This window comes from Acanthisitta chloris, unplaced genomic scaffold (assembly GCF_000695815.1).
Source record: "Acanthisitta chloris isolate BGI_N310 unplaced genomic scaffold, ASM69581v1 scaffold8054, whole genome shotgun sequence".
In the NCBI taxonomy this organism is placed as follows: Eukaryota; Metazoa; Chordata; class Aves; order Passeriformes; family Acanthisittidae; genus Acanthisitta; species Acanthisitta chloris.
Window position 1 is genome coordinate 57417 of NW_008668711.1, and position 21888 is coordinate 79304.

General features: G+C 42.3%; 1 protein-coding gene across 1 annotated transcript in view; it reads left to right on the top strand.

Moving 5' to 3' along the window:
• Positions 1 to 21888, top strand: part of LOC103800641 (beta-1-syntrophin-like) — a gene marked incomplete at its 5' end in the record, with an annotated part of 43707 nt that overhangs the window by 1765 nt on the left and 20054 nt on the right. Inside the window, one exon of the mRNA XM_009073023.1 lies at positions 12786 to 12993. Coding sequence (XP_009071271.1) covers positions 12786 to 12993 — 208 coding nt within the window. The remainder of the gene's footprint in view (positions 1 to 12785; positions 12994 to 21888) is intronic.

The following is a 21888-nucleotide window of genomic DNA, read 5'->3' on the forward strand; positions in this document are numbered from 1 at the left end:
CCAGCACAGTGCAGTCTCAGCTGGATTTTTCCAGCAAAGCACACAGTACCTCACTGTCATGGAGCTGCAGTGTAATAGTAGCACCCCACTGATTAGCATCTTTACCTATTTTGGGATTTTTAACAATTCTGATTACTGGAACTCATATTTCTCAGTCAAAATACTATTATAATGCAGTGACCCTTTCCCACTGGAATGCATCCCAAGTTGGTAATCTCAATCCACAAAAATAATTTTATCTTCGTTCACAGCAGAGCCCAAACCATGTCCCTACATGCTTACAACACTTCTGTTTCATAACCTAGTGACCCGACAGACATAGATTTTATAACTGATGGTGTCACTTTGCTGGATGGCTTTAGGAGAGCACTGCTGGCAGGCTGCCAAAGCATATGCTGGCCATAAAAGGGTTCCCTTGGACTATAACTGAGCTAATTTTCATCTAAGAGCAAGCGTGGGCATGGAGAGCTTGAGTTTTCCAGTGCAGATATTTCTTCGGTGCAGGCTGAAGATAATGTCATAGCAGTGCTGTGGGACCAGGCTGGTTTGATGTTCAGCATGAGAAGATACTGTGTTAAAGGATGCAGTAGGAAATGCTATTTGGCACCAAATCATCTCCAGTTCTTAGAAAGCTGCAGTGAAATTTGGGGTTAATGGGCATGGAGGAGTATTATTTTTTCACTAGAGCTGGTAGCCCTGCATAGGATTCCTTCTTCTCCTTGAAGACTGGCCCCAGTTAGATTATTAAGTCTTTATCTGCTTTCAGATGGTTTGGTGAGCTTGTTACTTTGGAGCAGGAGTGAAGGTTGGTGCTTTTAGAGCCAGCAGTTCTCAGATGTCTCCTTCACCTAACCTGCCTGTGAGTTCACTCTAGAGGAGGTCTTCTCTGTTACCTGATTAAAAGAGATGTAAGATAATAAGGAGAAGATCCTTAATACAAACCAATGCCAAACTTAATGTGTAGGAAGATTTTTTAATAATACAAATATGACAAGAGCAGAAAAGATGCAGAGCTTCTTAGCAGCATCTCTGTCATTCTCCTCTAGATGCAGGGTTCATTTTAATATTTCAGGCTGGAAGAAGCTGGTTAAAGTAACTGCTACTTAGATCAGTTGTTTGCTTGCATTTTGCTGACAAATTACTTTCTTGGGGGCAGCAGTAAAGGTTAATGTTGGGGGAGCATCCCAATGAAGGAACATGTGGGAATGGTCACAGATAGTAATACCAGTAAGCAGTAAATCTTACTGCAGTGTAAAAGGCTTTTAATCAATTTCTGGTGATGATGTTAAGTAATAGGAGGAAAAATATAGATCTCTGAGGTGACATTTGTTCTGTTGGTGCTTTTAAAGACTTGGGACATAATACAAAGGTACTTCGTACACAGCACAGGAGACATGACATTCCATGGAGGAATGAGGCCATGCTATGTGGACTGAAAAGGTTTTCTCATCTGCTTTTGAAGGCACCCTAAAATCCTGCTTGCACTTCTTTCAGCCAAACCCAGGATGTGTGGACCTGATCCTGTCAGCACTTGCTGTGCACACATGTTTTTCCAATCAGGAGTCCAGAGCAGTGTGACCTCTACAGGGAACTTCAGCAGTGATACAGTCTTAATGATTGAGTTACTCATTGGCAGGATTTGGCCCTCTGATGGGAAAGGCTTGCTTTGGTCTAGAAGCTAGGAAAAATGAGCTGAGACAGATTTCCAGCAATGTGGTGCTGACTGTCAGCTGCATGCAGTGGCAGTGCCATAGCAGGTATGGGGGCAGCTCATAGACTTCACACCAAGGGCACATGGATACACTTTCTGTATCTGTTGTCCATTTCAGAGTTTTCCTAAGAATTATGATCAGATGGTAAAATTGAGCAGGTACATTCTATAGGTGGCAGAGGAACTGGCTGGTGTCAATTCATTCTGGGCTCTGTACACTGAGCTGCATCTGGGAATTACCTGAGCTTCTCAAGGCAACAGGGATGTGCAGGACAGACTGAGACCTATTTACTCCAAAGACAGCTATAAACTTAAGCAGCTGCATTACTTTGATAAACCCCTGGGGGTTTTTTGCATTGTGAAGTACTGATTCACTGCAGGTTTTATTGCAAAGCTGTCTCTCCCCAAACTGGTTCCTTTTGCACACATTCTTTTATAAAAACACTTCTTGCATTATTTAATAACATGTCAGTAATGCACAGTTACAGGGTCGGTGAGATTTAACATTTTGAACTGTAATTGGTGTGTAAGCATGTAATTTATGCAAGCATGAAATAGTTGTGTGATTCTGAAATTACATTTCAAAATCTTAATTATAAAACAAATTCTGGTGAATTTGCATGTGTTTATTTTTGTTACAATAAGACATGAAAACAAAAGCTGAAGCTTCTTTAAGATAAAAACTGCATTTCAAACAATGATGACATATTAAAAACAAGTCCTTGCATCAAAATACTTGAGTCATGAATGCTAGCAATAAATGTAAGGAGTTAGCGGAAGAGTTTAAAGATGCAATAAAAAGACAAACATCTTGAAGTAAAAGTCAAGGATCTGGGACACTAGTATAGGATAGCACTGTTCAAAAATTGTCTTCCTGAATGTTTTTCCAATGCATTTTCATCTTCTGAGAGGCTGATTATTTGTTTATGTAGTGATGTCTGGAGTACTAGTAGAATCTCCATGCCTTTTCAGTAAAACTCTACAAAACATGACCATATGTAGTTTGGGACTTGCCAACACTCCCAGTTTCACTGCTGAGCCAAAGTACAACTACTTTTCTGTAAAAGGACTACAAGACTTGACATATTTAGACTGGACACGAGGAAACATTTCTGTCCCGAGAGGGTGGCCAAACCCTGGACCAGGCTTCCTAGAGAGATGATGGTTGATGCCCCAAGCCTGTCAGTGTTTAAGAGGCATTTGGACAGTGCTCTTAACAGCAGGCTTTAACTTTTGGTCAGCCTTGAACTGGTCAGGCAGGTGGACTAGGTGGTCATTGTAGGTCCCTTGCAACTGATCTAATCTATTGTGTTCTGCTCTGATTCTATTTTATTCTTCTAGGGAATGAAAGACTGAGGATCTCCTGTAACTCTTCAAGTCCCTGCTTATAACTTAAGGGCAACTGAGGGGGCAGGAAGGCAAGTATTAGGCAGTAGAGAAGAGTCTAGATACCTTGTTGATGAAAACATGGGCTGGCCCATGCCTCCACCCTGCCTGTTTCCTGCCTAGTAAACAGGACCGTATGTTGATGCTGCCAAGTATGAGCAGCCACTGGTGTGCAAAGCAAATGCTGAATTCTCCTTGAAGAGCAATGTGGTGTAGGTGTGCAGCTTTGCAGTCTGGGTTTTTCTTTGCTGTTGGGGAAATGGTTGCCCTGAGTCACATACATGTGGGCCTCACAGAGGGCAGGGCACTGCCACAGAGAGTGACCATAGTACCAGGATAGGTTCCATCTGCCCTTTTAGAGCATTTATCTTGTTTTCTGGCTCTTGATAACACTGGGCTCAGTCAATGACACTGGCAGTAGCAAGCACAGATGGAGTGAGGTGCTGGGCAAAGGCTGAGCCCTAGACCATTCCCGTCACCATGCTGGCACTGCTGTGGCAGGCTGGAGTGGTGTCAGTCCTCAGTGGACACCAGCAGCTCTGTGGGGCTTCACGGGGTGGTGGAAATTTTCTTTACCTAATGGACAGTACAGATTTAGCAGGACTGGGCTCTGGTTTAGGAAACTTGAGTGTTTCTTCTGTTACTGTGTGTTGTAGGTGGGCAAAGAAAAGACAAAGGATTTATGTATGCAGGGGGGGTAGAGCAAAGGTAAAGATACATAATGGGTGCATTACCAGCAATAAAAAAATCCCCTCCACACCCTCAAGGACTTTGTGCCTTGCTCCTTGTGTTGTTATTGAGCTGCTCTCTGGATGTAGACTAAACCTTTGTGAAATGGAGAGACCGTACTTTAATTCACAGTGGTGTTGTGAGCTACAGCTTGAGATCCTTGGATGAAAGGCATATAGCACTTAATTATCGTGATTGGTACAGACGTGTTTTACTGTTTGAATATCAATAAGTCCTTTGAAGTAGTCATTGAGCCTGCTAGAGTCAAAGTCCTGATTTGTATCAAGAATTTTTGTTACATTTTTTTTTTGCTGGTGGGCGGTGTTTATTATCTCTTTAGATTACTGTATCAACAATCCAACATTAAAGTAAAGCAACTTGAAAGAATGTAATTCAAATCCAGAAAAGAACAAAAATTACAATTATCAGGGTGAAACTCTGATTGATTCACCCCTCATCCTTAAACCACCCTGTTGTGCTGTGCTATTGCAGTGTGTATGATCTGTTACTGAGGATAGTCTACCACTGTGAAACCCTTTACATCCTTTGCCCACAAAAGGTTGTGAATTTAAGGTCAAGGTGACCCTGGGGTTTTAACCTTAGCTCCCAACTATTTTACTGTTATGGATCCAAGTCTGTCTTTAGTTTAAAGTTGGATGTGTTCTTGATTGTTTATAGCACTGTAACTGCTAATCCGCCCAGGAAGTCTGCTGATTATTGGAAGGGATGAACAAGTAGGTGGCAGTTGAGATTTATCTATTCTCTCTATTCAAGTGGTGAGAAATTAGGTGATTCAGCTAAAAAGGCATTTGCAGTGTCCTCTTCAATACCCTGAGGGTAGGAGAGGGAAGAAGTTGGAGTGTGGGAAACAGAAGTGGAACTGTTGTCTTAGCCTCAGTTTCTTCTCAGCCTTCTTGAGAGGCCACTGAGATCAGACACCTCTGTGGGACTGTTCCTTCTGTAGAGAGGAACTTTTTTATCTCTTTCGGGTCAAATCACCAGCTCAGCTTTTTGGAAGAAGGATAAAAACACCAGACAACACAAAGGCCATTTTCTTCAGAATAATCTCCAGGGTATCCAGGGTATATACATGCACATCAACAAACTAGGTTGAACTTTGGATGTTCATTACTTTATTTTTACATCAGGTTTAATTCTTGTTCGGTTAAATCTGTTAAATTTCTGTTAAAGTTACATTTGTTAATGTTGCATCTATTACATTTCTGTTAAATGTTAAAATAGCTTTGTTAAATAGCTTTTTAATGTCCTAAGGACTGCTGTAGTCTCTGGGCAACAGTTTGAGAAGTGAATTGCTGAGGATTTGGGGACACAGTGGAAGCCCCTGAGTTTTCCTGCAGATTGTTGGAGATACAGTGTAGAACTGGATAGTTAGAGCATGTTGTGACTGACCTTCAATTTATGCCAGTCCTAATGAATCTGGGATTAGTGTTGTCTCATTTTCTTGAAAAAAAAAAGTTGCATCTTTTTCCTCTGACATAATGACGTGGGGTTTTCTCCCCACCCCATCCTTCTGGGCCAGACCAGTGTGCTCCTGGTGTCCTTCCCATCTCTAGCATAAATAGAATAGGAATGGGCAAACATCCTGCATGTGTTACTCGAAAAAAGTGTCTGTGTATGCATGCAGATTTGTGAGTGTAAATAAAACTTCATGTGTATGTGTTGTGTCTGTGTGTGAGCAGGACTGAGTGAGACCTGACAGGAATAAAAAGTGGCTCAGTGAGTGGGGCGGTGAGGAAGGATGTGGGTGATGAGGAGGTGGCAGTAACTGAGGCTGGCAGAACACTTTCAGCTGGATTTTTGATTAACGCACTTTTAACCAAGATCTTTCTTTCCTGTGAAAATATTAAATTGAGTTAATTGGGGGAAAAAAAGAAGATATACTGGTGGTTTTAGTGTTGCATTTGGGGGATTTTTTCAGCCATTGCTTCAGTTAGGATAGGTTTGAAAAAGTCAAAGAAGTTTGATATTTTCAATCAGTTTCAACTGTAGAGGATTGAGGAGAGGAGTGGAAATACGAGCAAAGGAACTGGAAATTAATCAGGGAAGGGGGAACAAGAAGGAGAAACTGCCATGAGAAATGCATGGAGGGAAGAGAGGAGCACAAATTAAGAAAAAGTGATAGAGAAAGAAGCCAATCCACAGGGCAAAGCAATGAACCAAGAGAGTGAAAACTGCAGCAGACTTTCCATAAGAAACCTTTTTGTGAAAAAGAGAAAAATCAAAGCACTGAAGAGATGGAGAAAGATAAATACTCCAAGAAATGAGTTGCAGAATAAAGAGAAAGGAAGAGCAGTGTGAGTGCTGGAGGGCAGGACAGAGGAGGACAGTTAATCGTGTTTTTACATGTGTCTCTATGTAAAGGTATGTAAGTGCTGACATCCAAGCTGCTACTAAATAATGTTGGAGAGTAGTTTTAAGACCCATGAGATCTTCCAAACAAAGAAAATTGATATACAAGGGTTTCAGTTTCCTGCCATGCTTCTAGTCCCTGCAGTCTTTGTGTTATGGCTTGGAGACACTGACAGCCTTGAGACCCTGTTTCCTGCCTGGCTGTTGTCCTGTGCTCAGTGCTAGGCTTTCCCCTGCTTATCAGCGAGTCTGAAAATTGGATTTCAGTCTTACAGCTCTGATCTGGCCTCACCTGCCATTGATTAAGGATCAAGATTTTCAGATGGTGTGTTTAAAGCTGCTCCCTCATGCACCTTGTGTAGTCACTAGTATGGCACAGCATGAGCCTTGGCTGGCAGGCTGCCATCATAGGCTGGTGGATGCTGAGACTGATCTTTAGTGCTTACATTGTTTTCAGAGACATTGCCATTTTAATACCCTGCAGTCACTAGCTTTTGCATGCATTATTGCTGATAGAAATTCCTATTTTCCTGTAGCAGGAGTTATGCTGAAGTTGTTACTTCTCATCACTTGCATTCAGCTTTTCCATCGATCCCTGAGTCTATTCAACGGGAAGATGAGTTTACTGCCAGAAGTGCAGGTTCCAGGAGATGACCCATGGACACCATCCCCAAAGAGGAAGGCTGTCTTCCAGGCGATGTCTCGCCCCACAGCACTCAGAGGCCAATAATTGATCCGGAAGGAATTTGTTGTTTTGTAATTGTTGAACAGTCCAGTTTCTGTTTTGCTTCACTTGCAGCTAAGCAGTTATCCCTGGGATTCTTAATTATGGAAACCAAAAAGTAGATATGAGTAGGTATAGTAATGAGACATATCGTGCTAGATGAGGTGGACCTGCTGTTTCTCTCTTCCAGCAACACTTTCTCCCATGACAATTCATCCACAAGAGAGAGCTGATCTATCGGCAGCCCTGCTCATTTGTCCCATTTCCATAGCAGTTTTAACCCATGCTTGTGGATCATGTCCTTCTTTCCCCTGCATCCTACTGCAGCCCTGACTAACAGCAACAGCAACACTGGTGTTCCTTCTCAGAAGAATTCTTCTCCAAGACAATAATCTCTTATTTATGTAGCAGCATGAGACTCTCTACCTTTGCCTCAGTTCGAAGGGGTCATTTACCATTATTACCTGCTGCTGCCAGGTGCTCTTTGCTTAGCCCATATGCAGCTCCAACTGCAGGAGATTTGCTTTGCTGCACAAGATGCTTTGAGGTTGACTGTGGCTTTATTAGAGATTGCTTGTTGAAAAATTTCCTTCAGGGAGCTGTGGTCAGTGTATTGACTGCACCAGTGTCATGGTTTAAGCCCACCAGCAGCCAAGCCCCACAGAGTTGCTTGCTCACTGTCCCACCAGTGGGATAGGGGAGAGAATCAGAAGGGTAAAAGGTCGAAAACTTTATGAGTGGAGATAAAGACAGTTTGATAGGGAAAGCAGAAGCCACACACAAGCAAAGCAAAACAGGAAATTCATTCACTGCAGGTCCATTTCAGAACCAGATCCTTTCTTTACTTGCATGTGGCACAGCTCCACTGATATCCCTTTTATTAAAGCCCAGCTGGTGGCAAATAGAAATGAAATCAACTGTGACACCTCATTAGTGATGTATACACCCTCTGGTTGGACATCAGTGTAGTCCTGCTCTCAAGAAATGAGTATCTACATCGTTTTACCACTGTAAATGACGATGTTGAAAGTCATCAAGTAGCTGTTAATACAGTGAGTACCCTTCTGGCAGCAAGGGGACCAAGACACTTTCACAGAGAAAAATTCCACTTGATTACCAAATAGCTCTCACTTGGTAAAATTGCTTTCACCTTCATTTAGATGCATCAAATGAAGATGCTTCTTCAGGGTGTGCTGGGAAATTTGTTGCAAGCCTAACAGTCTCTCCCTGGAATCTTTTCCTTGCAGACTAAGCCCAAAGTTTCCATTGCTTAATTTTAGTCTGTTTTGTTCCTGGTTCATCTCCTGATGCTGCATGTAGAATTCAAAAGAACCTTAACAGGTTTTCAATATTTATTTTATAACAAAACCCACAGCTATTTAAATATAATATCTGATTGTGTTCCTCTAAATCCCCCCTTTTGCTGGAAAGGCTTCTATATTTGCACACTCAGAAGGAAACAAAATTACTTACTGTGGTTTCATGTGCAGACCATGATGAAGGAGATAGAATGAGCAGTTTAGCCTTTGATTCATTTTCAAGTTTGCAGGATCAGTGACAGAGCGTTTTGTTCCTGGCTATGCTGGTGCAAAATCAACGTAGCGTGATGGACTCAAATAACTCCGGCTCCAGCTTATCATTAACTTCAAGGGATTTACTCCACACTTTAATCAGTCACTGAATGCATAATCTGACCTGGGAAGAGGCATGAAGTGTAAGTCAGTGCCTGATTTGGTTTGATGCCAATACTGGTGGGAGAAGTGCTTTCAAGAGTTTTGATAAAAGGTATTTCTTAGATAATGAACACTCCTACAGAATGAGGCCTTATCAAATGTGGAATGAGTATGGTCTATCAAACATTTGCTTTCAACTTCTGATCCTCAGTAAAGTAAAAACTCTGGATGATGAAGCAAGGGAGGGAGTTTTCCTCTTGCATGCCAGGTTGCAGCATTTGGAGGCACTGGGTTTTGTGTCACCCCTGTGTTCTACGGGTGGAGAAGGGGATGCTGGAAACACTTTTCAGCTCAGTGGGACTCTTTGAGAAGGAGAGAGAAAATTACTCTTTTATTATAAGGTTTGCCAAATGATCTCTGAGAAAATGTGATATCATTCATATGCATTGCCAAGCTGGAGAGATGCTGCACATCTTGGCAGTCATCTAGAGCTAACATATAATTCCTTTGGGTTGGTATGGGCTTTATCAGAAACAGCTCCATATGCAGTATTTACATAACTGTGGTGGAGTGTGAGAATAAACACAGCTGTGGCATTGCCCTAAATATTTCAATTCAGTGGGGAATTAAGGGAACTTTATCACTGAACTGCAGATAAACAGAAGTCAGTAAGCGGTGGTCAGTTTAGCCAAGGAGCAAATCAAAACTACAATGGCTGGACTGCTGGAAACATTTAAGTGCTTTAGTCTTGAGTTTACTAAGGTCACTGGTGTATTTTTGCTTTTTAAAAGGTATAGAAATGCCATCAGTCAGCTGTTATACAGAAATCATCATCCAAATGGACTGGTGAATCAAAGCAGCGTAGGCTGAAAGGCAGAAAAGGAAAGAGTTTAGAGGGATGCAGCACTTTCAGCATCTGATTGCTGTCAGAGTCCATAGGTTTCCAGGAGGATTTTAAGTTTCTTTTAGTATCTCCATCCCAATTGACTGTGGAGACACAAGTCTTTGGTCTTTAGTGGAAATCTGCAAGCTCAGTTTCCTAAGGTTTTCTAGTGTCCAGATCTCATAGGAATAACCAGTATCAGAGTTCAGACAGTTGAGGATTTAGACTTTCATCCTTAAGGTGTGAAAAAAGAAGCAGCTTGCACAGGAAAGACACTTGCAGATGTATTTCTGGGGCTGGACAAGTGCCATGGATAAAAAGATTCAGTTTCAGGGCTGTCAAAGCAGCATTTATTCCTGTTTCAAACTCACTTTTGAAAAGTGTAGCATGTATTGTCCAGTCTTCTGTCACTCAGCTCAAGGAACAAGGTAGACTGTCTGCACTTGTTAGTGCATCATCATCAAACTTTGATGACTGACAAGCAGTCCCAAAACAGCTCCATTAGAAGTCACTGAGGGATGTTATTTTACGAGTATATTTGCAAGCACAGCTCAGTATGTGCGTGCGTATGTATGCTAGAATATATACTTTGATATCACATTTGAATGTGTATATATTAGAATACACATGGTTTAGAACCCCTAAAACAGACCTGTTAACAGCTGTCTAAGTGTTCATTATTTCAGGGGACAGAACTCTTGTACAAATACTTAACTAGTCACCATCAAGGGAAATACACTTTGCTGAAGGCCAAGTAGCAAAATACTTGTTTGTATGCTAATCCACTTGCTTTAAGGAAGAATTTACAAATTGGAGGTAAGTGAGCTGCCATTTGGAAGCTTTCAGCTCTAGATAATTTATTTTTCAAACCAGAACCTGCTACAACTCTAACTTAGAAAGAAATCACACAAATTTGTTGCTTCTCCTTCGCAATCGAAAGAGCAGCACATTCTTCTGAGTGTTTATAGTCCATGTTCAGCACTTTGTTTTCTGCACGACGTGCAGCAACTTTGTAGGTGGAAGTTCCTGTATAGAAACCACAGGCTTTGTAAAGAGCACTGTTTCACGCAGGCCATATGGTGCATTAACATTTTTCAAAACCAGAATACTGCTGTGCTGTCCAAATCATTTGTGTTTTTCAAAGAAGTCTTAAAATAGGAGATGGAAAGTCCTGAGTGCTGCTCCTGGCCTGTCCCTGCCTTCTGGGTTCTTCACTTTTCCACTTTTTCGGTGGTGAAATAGGGATGCTGTCACTGGCCTATTTGTAAGGTCAGTGCTGTAAGATCTCCTGCCAAAAAGTGCTCTGTAAGTAACAAGCAGCATTTTACTGCTTACCACAATGTACTTTGAAAATCCAAGCCTGTACAGTTTGGTTTTATTAATAGCTGCCTATCAGAACAAGCTCAAACTCCAGTTCATATGGCAGTGCGGGAGCAGTGTTCCTGGTGGAAAGACAGACCAGGGTGTGGTAGCTGTGCATGTGCATGATGGGCACAAATGGCTAAGTCACAACCATCAGGAAGATGTTTTTTCTTAGTATTTCAGATAAAATGAGAGTGTGATTGGGAACATACCTATCTATAAACATAGTTTTCTTATTCATCAGACCCACATCATCTGACAAGGAATTTTGCTTTTGGTACCTGAAGTTGAATGTTTGATGCATCCTGGAGTGGCCAAATAAGAACCTTTATTTTCAAACAGTGCTGAGCTGCAGCAGCTTTATTGAGGAAACGTGCATTACTGTGTTGGCTCAGCTCTTTCTGAAAAATCAACTCACTTTTTAAGCTATCCAAACAGTGATTTAGGACCCTGAACAGTTCAGCTGCTGAGTTTGGAAAATCATGACCTTTTCTATCTTTAGAACAGTGTCTGTGTGGAGACCTCCCCTTCCCAAAATGGACAAACATGAAACCAGCCATCCTAGCTCTCTGAGCCTCAGAGAGCTGTGCAGATTGAGTCACCCTCTGTTCTGGATTCTGCGCTGGTTTAAACAATTAATTAAAACCTCTTAATTGTTAGTTAAGCTCTAAATTGCAGAATTTTGTAATTGCATAACAAATATTTGCATTACAGTACTGTTTTCAACCTCAACCTGAATAAATTCCACTGAACTAATTAATTTTCTGCTGCAGAAAGGGTCATTGTGTGTCCCAGAGATTGGGCAGCCATACACAGGACAGAAGTACTTGCTTAGGCTCAGATCCCAGGTCGAATTTGTGAGGGTAACATTCAGGGCCAGTCACTGTACCTTTACAATGAAAAAGCACAAATGTGATAACAGAGTTGAGTGATCAGTAATGACCAGGGCTTGGTTTTATAATTGCCACATAAAGATAAACTAGACTATTACTCTGTGGGTTATTTAACAAATGTTCAAGGAAATGTAGCCCACAAAGCTATAAAGAGCACACAAAGCACAACTAATAACTAATAACTTCACTGAGAACAGAGCTGAAATAGCTGCAGCTGCCTGTCAAAGCATTTTTGTTGTTGTTAGCAAAGGTGTGGGCACAGTTCCCATAACCACAATGTACAGGATTCGTTTTCCTGAAAACTGTGTCCGTTTGAGCTTTTCAAACCACAGTGGTGGGGTGGAAACCCACAGGATGGTCTAGTAGGCATGGGTTTTTTTGAAAAAAACTCAACTCTTTCCACAGGAGTTTGACAAGCTGTAAAAGATGCCTGCCAGCAGCACTCATATGGTTGTGGTTAGCAGGATCTAAATGGAGCATTGAGTATGTATGTTGGTAACTCCCAGAGAAGGCCAGTTGTGGTAAGCCTCTGGTTAATGCCTAGTGGTGTGACTGAAACTACAGCACAATTCTAAGAAAATTCCTCCATTTGGGTGAGAATAGTTTCATTTCTCTCTGTATGAGTAAATTAAACACACCAAAAAACTCTGGTTGTGCCATGCTACCCAGCTAGGGAAGGCAGCAGCTTGTCCCTGGCTTCTCCACAGTCATCTGTCATGCAGTTCAGGGTGGTTGTCATGTCGGTTGGTGAATGTTAATGGGTGAATGTTGCTCTTGCCTTTATATTTGAAACTCCTATTGACATGCTGTATGTGGAGTTGCAGCAGCATTGGCAAATCCCCTTCTCAAGGATTTTATCATAATGCCAGTACAGACCTGGCTTCGGTTAAGGTGGTTCTTCTCTACTGAGATGCTGAAAAGCTAAGTTTTTAGTGCTAGGTCTTGGTATAAGTATGCTTGTTTTTAACTCATTGCAGGCAATAAATGAGGTAATAAATTGAGCTGCCTAACAGGATCTGAATGAACGTAATGTTTTTCTCCCATATTTTTCTAGACTTATTGAAGTTCATTCACCTGATGCCAAGCACACCGTGGTGCTCAGGAGTAAGGATTCGGCTACAGCCCAGGCCTGGTTCAATGCCATCCACTCCAGTGTCAATGAGCTCATCCCCAGGGTGATTGCAGAGGTCAGAGACCAGCTGGGTAAAACAGGGATTGCTGGAAGTCGAGAGATTAGGCATCTAGGCTGGCTTGCAGAAAAGGTAATGAAAACCTTCTTATTTTCATTTCTAAGCTCTTTATCACTTGCTCTCTGTTTCTGAATTCAGCCTTGTCTGGAAGTGGAGAGACTAAATGAGATTCTGGGGTTTGATTTAGCTTTTCTTGAAGACCTTTCTTAACATTCCAATTTTTGAGCTTTAAACAGAAAACAAAACCAAACAAAAATGAAAACTAAAAACAAACAAAAACCCCACAACAACAACAACAACAACAACAACAACAAACCCAAACCCAAACAAGAAAAGCCTCACTAAACCCCAGAAAACTAGAAAGTCCCCATATTCTTTGCTTCTGTATGCCAACTAGCAGAAACTTTCCTGGGAGACCAGAAAGTCTCATCTGTCAAGTTCAGGCATAAGAACTGACACCAGCCTTGAGCTCCGCTGCTGTTACAACTACCATCATGTATATGGGTTGTCACCTTCCTACTCTGAGCTTGGGAAGTACCCACTTACATGGTCCATGGTCCACCCCTCCACTGTGCCTGGCCACAGGAGCTGGGTATGGTCTGGAGCGTGAGGTGGTGTCGCCATTGAGCGTGGGAGCTTGTTCTTAAATTGTAACTCTGCATTTGAGCTGAGCATCATAGAATGCGGAGCTTGCAATGGCAACTCTTCCCCGTCTTGCACAGTTGGAGTCTCAAAATGTTTTACACCACAGAGGAAACCAGGTGTTCGGTTTGAAAGTAGTTTGGGATCTGTTGACCCTATGGAAAGACAGCCCGTGAATGCACAGGGATGGTATCAGTATGACATAATCTGGTTTTAAATCAGTAGTCTCAGAATTTGTTTTAGGCACTGTACCAGCTGCTAAGTGTGGATTTGCTACAGTAACAACGTTAGAATTGAATCTAGAAATAATTCCCATTCAGCTACTGCCTGGGCAGCCATTTAGAGCCTCTCTGCCTCTTCAGCTGGGGTGTGTGGGAAAATGGCCACTTTGTACACACTGCCCTCTCAACCTGTGCATGCAGCACAGCTGTGGAAAGCTGACTGTGATTTCCCTGAAAATAAAACACTGTATCTTTTAACTCTCTTTGGGATTTTGTAGATGAAAATACGGGAGGCACAGGTGCCATATTTCTATCTGGTGTCCATTAAGAAGGCATGCCATGAATTTTTAGCAAAATGTGGGCCAGTCCATGCCACTTGCAGTGACTCAAAGGTTCCAAAGCCTTTCAGGCAGATTTTGTATGTTTTCCTGTCCCTCCCTCCAAGCTTGCAGAGAGGAGACAACAACACAACTCTGTGGCTTAGTACTGCAGAAAATGTAAAAATGTGGAGGAATTGGTAAAGCATTGATAAGTAAATTTTAAGAGTGTTAAACTGTACAGCCATGGGATCGTTAATCTTGTTTTCCCTTTTGTATTTCTATAAACTTATGAAAAGCTGAATATAAGAAGCTTTTTCTGTTGCAAAATCCTCTCGTCTGAAAGGGTAACTGCTCTGTACCAGATCTTATAGGTCTTGTAATATTCACAGATCATCATAAGCGGACACACGGTATGCTCTTCTGGCTTATGAATTTCCTCTTCTTACAGTTAATACACAATATCCTGTTCACAGGCTTCTTTCTTCTCTCTGTTTTACAAATTTTTTTGCCTTGAGGACTGAAATCTTATTTCATGTTGCTCATTATGGACCATTTCAAGGTCTTGCTGAATTTAGTGGTGAAACTTGTTTTGCCATTAATAGGGTCAAGCTGTGGCTCTGTGCATGTCCCAGTGTATTTACAGTGGCTGTCACCAAGAATTAGCCTTGAGAAATTTGCCATGACATTGTTACTCAAAAGACAACATGTTTTTTTCACTAAACTAACCATCCAGAGCTGTGCAATAGAAGTGGAGGGAGGTCAAAAGTTCCCACCTTCCTCTTGTGTTAGAGACCTGTTGAAAAGTAGAGAAAATCCCTACACATGGTAAAAAGTGATGTGAAATTGTTTTGTTTTGTTGCTGGACTGTGGGCTGTAAAGCCTGGGAGATAGAGTGGTAACCTGCAGGGTGGGAGAGGAAGGTGCATATACTGTATATATGCAAACTGTATATATACTGTATCAGACGAGGTGTTCAAGGCAGCTGGATGAGGTGCTGACCACAGGTGGTCCTTGTGCAAAACCAGGGTTTGTCAGTGGGGAAAGATTAAATTCTGCAGTGCTTTTTGGAAGCACACCATGAATACCAGTGTAGTTGTTTGATCCTGGTTGGAAGTCAGGTACCCACCAAAGCTGCCCTATTACTCCCCCTCTTCAGCTGGACAGGGGCCAGAAAATATAATGAAAGGCTCATGAGTTGAGATAAGGGCAGGGGGAGGTCACTCAGCAATTGCCATCAGAGGCAACACAGACTCGACTTGGGGAAAAACTGAATTTCTTGCCAAACAAATCAGAGTAGGGTAATGAGCAAAGAAAACTAAATCTTAAAAAAATCTTTCCCACACCTCTCCTATCTTCCCAGACTCAACTTTACTCACCATTTTTTATACCATTCTCCTTGTGGTGCAGGGGGATGGGAATGGGGTTGTGGTCAGTTCATCACACATTGTCTGTGCTGCTCCTCATACTCCTCCTCTGCTCCAGCATGGAGTCCCTCCCACGGAAGAGTCCTCTATGAACTGCTCCACTATGAGTCCTTCCCATGGGCTGCAGTTCTTCACAAACTGCTCCAGCGTGGATCCCCTGTGGTGTCACAAGTCCTGCCAGCAAACCTGCTCCAGCATGGGCTTCTCTCTCCATGGGGCCACAGGTCCTGCTCCAGCATGGGCTTCCCATGGGGTTACTAAAGCTTCTTAGACTGTAACTTGTAAGACAGATTTTATGGTATCATATTATGTTACTTACATAGCACATCCTTACAGTGAATTCTCAGCAAAATGGAACGGCTCCAAGTGAGATGAATTCCACTTCTCGTTTGGGGAATGCAAAATGTAATCCCGTAGAAATTTCACTGTAATTTGCAGTGATTACTCTCTGCTTTCATTAAGCTATTTCCTGGTTTGACATTTTTTATATGACTCTCCTCTAAACTTAGCTCTAAACTTGAACCTTCATGATACCACAAAAATAGATTCATTAGGGGACCCTCCCTCAGGTGGGTAACATTAAAATAAGTAGTAGGTTATCTAAGGTAGTAAGCAATTGCATGCTAACAGGATTCTACCACCTTAACTGAACTTTCCTGTGACGACAGCCCTGAATTTGTGGTCTTCAATGTGAAACATCCATCTTGCAGGTCCATCTTCAGGGGGCTATGCCTTGGGGTGGGCAGTGAGGGTCCATCTGCAGGTAAAGCAGAGCGCTCTGCATTACTTTTAGAAAGCAAATTCCACTGTGGCCTTCTTACAGGTAAGGAGAAAAACAGCCTTAAGCAGTCATTAGAGATGCCATATTCCTTCTTTTATTAAGGATGTAACCCTGTCCTGACCTTCACCTTATGAGGAGAGTTTTTTAAGCTGGCCAAGGATTAAGGAGTTGTATTAGTCACCAGCATCCTTAACTTCTCTGTGACTAGGAGAAATATCAAGTACTGGTTTGTAATGAAGTGTGTGTGCTCCTCACCTTTTATTTCCTGTATTTGTCTTTTCACTTCAGCAAGACCTCTGCAGTTAACAAGCACACTAGGCATGAGGGAGCAGTTACATGTGAGTTTTAATCTTTCCAGGTCTTGTCTTTTTTTTCATGCTCCCTGTAAATACAGTTTTAGCAACCAAATGTAAAAAAAGAAGAGTTAGTAATGTCATCCAAATTGAGGAGCTTTTCCATGTGTGTGTTAATTGTTCCTCTTCTTTCCAGGAATGCTTTCAATCCTTGTAGAAATGTCATCTCCAGCTTTCTTTTCCTCACTTTTTTATACTTCTGCACATCTCATGGCTTATGGAGGAGCTGAAACAGGCATCACGGCTCTTCTTACACTTATCCACCTATCACTGAGTTTCTTTGTGAGGAGAAAATTCTGCTCTTGCATTGGAGAGCTAAAACACTGAGGAAATGGTAGTTTATTTTATCACTCTGTAATGTCTGCTCCAATAGGCCAAGATATTATTGGCAAAAGCTTTATCTACATTTTTGCCTCTTTAATACAAGCACAAAAAGGTGTTCTGGCAAAAGGGGTTTTGCAAAGGTAGCTTTTGCCAATTCAGCAGTCAGCCACACAAGAAAAAGCATGACTGGTTTCAGGGGCAGCTGAAGCTGTAGCCAGGCGCCAGCTTCAATCTGGGTCAGTTAGAAAAAGGCAGAAAACCTAAATGAAACCCCAAGCTGTACGTCTCTCCCTGTCCTTGCTGCACCAGTGACACTTTAAATGTGGGCTTGGAAGAAAGAAAAAGCACTTCTGCAGCCAGAGACTGTTCTCCTTTCTGCTGTCAAATGCCTTACAGGCAATGAGCTTCTTAAAATGATCCCAGGGCTCCTCTGAGAAACTTAAAAATAGGAGTTGCTGCAAGTTGTCTTTTGGAACGTTAATATTTGAAGCTGCAGAAAAAGTGCCCTTCCAGCTTTTCTCACTAGATCTTAATCTCAGCGCTTGGTTCCCGTTGCTCTGCTTGTGCAGGGCAAGTGTGTTGCCATTCCCACAGGTCTAGTGTGGGGATCAGAGGGAAGAAATGACTTGATATTGGATGGGAAATAACCAAAGTGGCACGGTGAATCGGAGTTGTTTTTCAGCTCCTGACGCTATCTCCGAAATGAAAAGTGTGTTAATATATTACAGACTGTTCAGTCTTCTCAAACCTTAGATACCCATATCATTGTGTTATCACTGAGGTGTGAGGCGTGTCACAGCAGAGTGATCTTCTTCGGTATCAAGCCATATATTGCAGCATTATATTTATCTTCCTGCTTTCTCTTTAATTCAGAGGAACTAGTGATAACAGAAAAATTGTGAGACGTGCAAGCTGTCCAAGCAAGATCTAGGCAAATGACATGAGAGTGTATTTGATGTTGTTTTCTTGCCCAGTATGAAATGAAAATGTTTCTGTTTTACCATTTCCTTTGGAAGCATGTTCACTGGTTAGCAAAATAAGTACACCCACATTGTTATTCTCATCACAGACAAAGGAGTTTTCAAACAATTGGAGAGAAGCTTTAGTTTTAAAATGTTATATAGTTTTCAAATTTTAAAAGTGAGCTTAAAATGTCTCTCTACAAGAAAACAACCAGTCCATCACATAATTAAAACATTTTGCCATGACTTTATAGAACCATAGAATCATCAAGGTTGGACCTCTAAGTCCAACCAGTAGCCTGCCACTCTGCTGTAACCCCTAAACTCTAAACCATGTCCTCCACCGTCAGATCCAGACATCTCTTAAACACTTCCAGGGATAGTGACTCCCCCACCTCCCTGGGTAACCTGTTCCAGTGCCTGACCACCCTAAGAGTGAAAATTTTTTTCCTAATATTTACTCTGAATCTTCTCTGTTTCAGCTCATGACCTCTAGTCCTCTCACTGCAGACAAGGCAGAAGAGACCATCCCTCACCTCTCTACAAGCCCCTTTCAGGTAGTTGTAGAGGGCAATGAGGTCACCCCTGAGCCACATCTTCTCAAGGCTAAACAAACCCAATTCCCTCAGCTGTTCTCATGCAACATGTTTTCCAGACCTTTTATGAGCCTTGTTGCCCTTCACTGGACTCCCTCCAGTGCCTCAATGTCCTTTTTAAGTTGAGGGGCCCAAAACTGAATACAGTACTCAAGGTGTGACCTCACCAAATGCCAAGTACAAGGGATGAAACATATTATGGAACATATTTCACTTTGTGAATCTAACTTTATCTGATTTTATTTATTCACATCTGACTGTGACCACCTTCCTGGGAAGCACAGGTCTGCTAGGCAGTATTTAAAAACCATGGTGTGGCTGTCTGTGGTTGCAGCTGCCACTGTTCCCCTTAGCACTCCCAAGTGGCAGTTGTGGTAGAACACTCATTACTTTGTGTGTGACAGCATTAGCTTTCTCCAGGTTCCATGACAAAGGCAAATCCCAGTGCAAGAGAAGTTGCAAGAACCTGTGGCAAGGGGGAAGGGACTGGGAAGCCACTGCCTCGCTGAGCAGTATGTAACTCTGTGGTGACTGCCTGGTCAGGCTGCACAATATGAACCAGCAGCAAGTTTAGGAATAAAATCTAGGTTATACTAATTCCCAGGTCTTTCTTCTAGGCTTGGGAAGTACCTGTGTGTGTTTAGACTGAGACTCCAGCAAACTTCGGGTTGTACTGTGTTTTCACCCAGTACAAATCAGTGTAGGATTTAACCAGATAAATAACCTGCTAGAAACATGGGTGTTTGCTATGAAACCTATTACTCAATTGCCTAATTTATTTGCAAGGAAATTAGATTCCTAAAGTATAATATTATTTTCGATGTCTAGTCTCTACAGGGATTTTTTTCCCCTTTTCTGTAAGTCCCTATTTTCTTTAGTAATGATCTAGTCATTTTTGGAAGTACTACCCACCTATAATGCCCAGAAAGAAGAGCAAGACAATTTGGTCCCGGCTTCCTGTTTTGGGTGGTTTGAGAAGGACCAAGTTTCTCATAATAATGCTAATATACATGTGGTCATAAACCTAAAATTGATCTGACCTTTTAGAGGTTGCACATACTCAAATAGGAAAATCTTCTCTGTTTCTGAAATTAGAGATTGCACTTTTAAATACCAGCTAATGACTTGCTGTGGAGCACTTAGATCCAAATGAAGAATCCTGCTTTTGCCCTGTGTCACTTAACTTGCAGCTTATTAATTCCGGAACTTATTTGTTTGCTTTGTAAAACACCAGAACAGAGCTCTTAATTACATTAACAGTCTTCATTATCTGGGGTAACGATCAGCCTGTTCTTAGGAAAGACGTAAACCTGAAATAGCATGAAGAGTAATTTCCTCTCCCAGCTTCAGTGAGGTTCCTCCACAGGCCACATTTATCAGCAGTGACATCGTTCTCTTCTTGCTTTAAGTGCCTTCAGTAAATGGCTATATTAAGGAAAACTCAGGCTGCAAACAGCCTTTTCATCCACTGTACTGTTCTAAAGGCTTTGCCAGTCTTTATCCATAACACACTTGCTATTTCTTCCCATGATAGTGAGAGATGAGAAAATCATAACATTAAGTCAGGCAGAAGTGCTCATTGCAGGGGAATTGGAAAGAAGAATAAGGAAATAAGTAAATAATGAAAAATTATAGGAATATTATGTTAAATGCATGAAGGATCTGAGCTCAAACATTTGTATTTCTGCACTACAGTTTGGTTGTTGTAATGAAGGAAAACCTCTATCAGATAATTATGGAGCACAGTTAAATAGTGCACGAGCACTGTTGTGCCTGTGGTAGCCTTCAGGTGTTAAATTACTCTGGCAGAAATTGAACTGAAGTTTGAACTGGGCCCTGAATATCCCCTAGCCCTTCCCATGAGGACTGTGTTAGTTCTGGTCAGATCCCAGCAGAGGTAATCACATCCTGCCTTCTCTCCCTCTGCCTCAGTTTTGATCTAACTGTCCTTATAGCTGACTTAACTTTTTCCATAAAATACAGCATACTGCAATCACTGTTCCTATGAACCCCAGGAATGATGAGGAAGTTCCTTTTTATAGTGATCCTGCTGTGGAGCTTTATTTAACTTCTCCCTTCCTGCATCAGTAGGAATTCTGAGCGCAGAGATATGGCTCCTGCTCTGGCAGGGGGACACGAACCACAGGTGGGATCCACATGGGGGTCCCTGGCTCTGCTGTGAGAGGGACCTCTGCAGATGTCTGGTCAGCAAACGCGGGAGGGTTTGAAAGGGTAATGATGGGCTGTAGCTTGGAAGGAGGAGAGGATGATGAAAGGAAACGGGGGAGTTCAGTGCCTTCCTGGGGTGTGAGAGCTGTTTCTCTTGGTTTCTCCAACATGACAGGGTGGTGGCTGTGGGACCATGTCCCAGTGTGGTCCAGAGCACGTCCCAGTCTGGTCCTGAGCACTGGCCACTTTGCACAGCGTGGCTGCTGTGTCACAAATACTTAACTCTTTCTTCTACATAACCCAGACCAGAACTGCTGCTTGGCTGGGTTGGGCTGGGCTGGGTTTTGCTGGACAAGGAGCTTTCCTGATTTTGGTAGATAAGGAATTTTCTTCCTAGTTCTTGCTAAATTTTCAGGATGTTGGGCCTCTCCATCTTTTGCCTTGGCAGCTGCAGCTGGATCTGTCCAAAAGGGTCTAACTCCCCTCATGCACATGCTGGGTTAACTCACCTTTTGGGGCTTCGCAGGCTTGAAAGCCCATATTTGAACATATTTGCAGTGAAATTCAATTGGAAACAAAAAAGCAGCAAAGATACAGGTATGATGTGAAGGAAGACTTTGATCCCGTTCCCTCAGAAGCCAGGGAAAGGCCTCCTTTTTTCTCTCAACCTCTGGCAAAAAATATTGCAAGAAAGACAGTGGAGGAATTGGAAACTGATGCTCCTTGGTTTTCAAATGTGATTTAAATGCATCAAGAGCCTCCTTAGTAAAACACGTTGCATAAGGAAACAGATACCTCTACTGAACCTATATCCAGCCCTGCTGTCAGTGGGTAGCCAAGGGTGCCCCTTGCCATTTTTCTGAAGCACTTAAGTACCAAAACAACTAGTCTGCTTCTGCCCCAATGTGTCTCTGCCTCCTCCCACTGATGCAGGCAGGGTGTCAGGCAGTGTTGGTTTAGGAAAGGGGAGCATCTACTCCTGCCCAGCTGTGGGATGCAGGGTAGGAGAATTCAGACCAGCATGGTGGTTGAGGAAGGTGTGGAGCTCATCCTGGGCATTTGGAGATGCTGTGGAGTGGTTATTTGAGGTGAGGAGGCTGCTATTAAGGCAATGCTTTGGGTCAAACTCAGCTGAAACAAAGAGCAAAACAAATGCAGTCTGAGAGACAGGAATG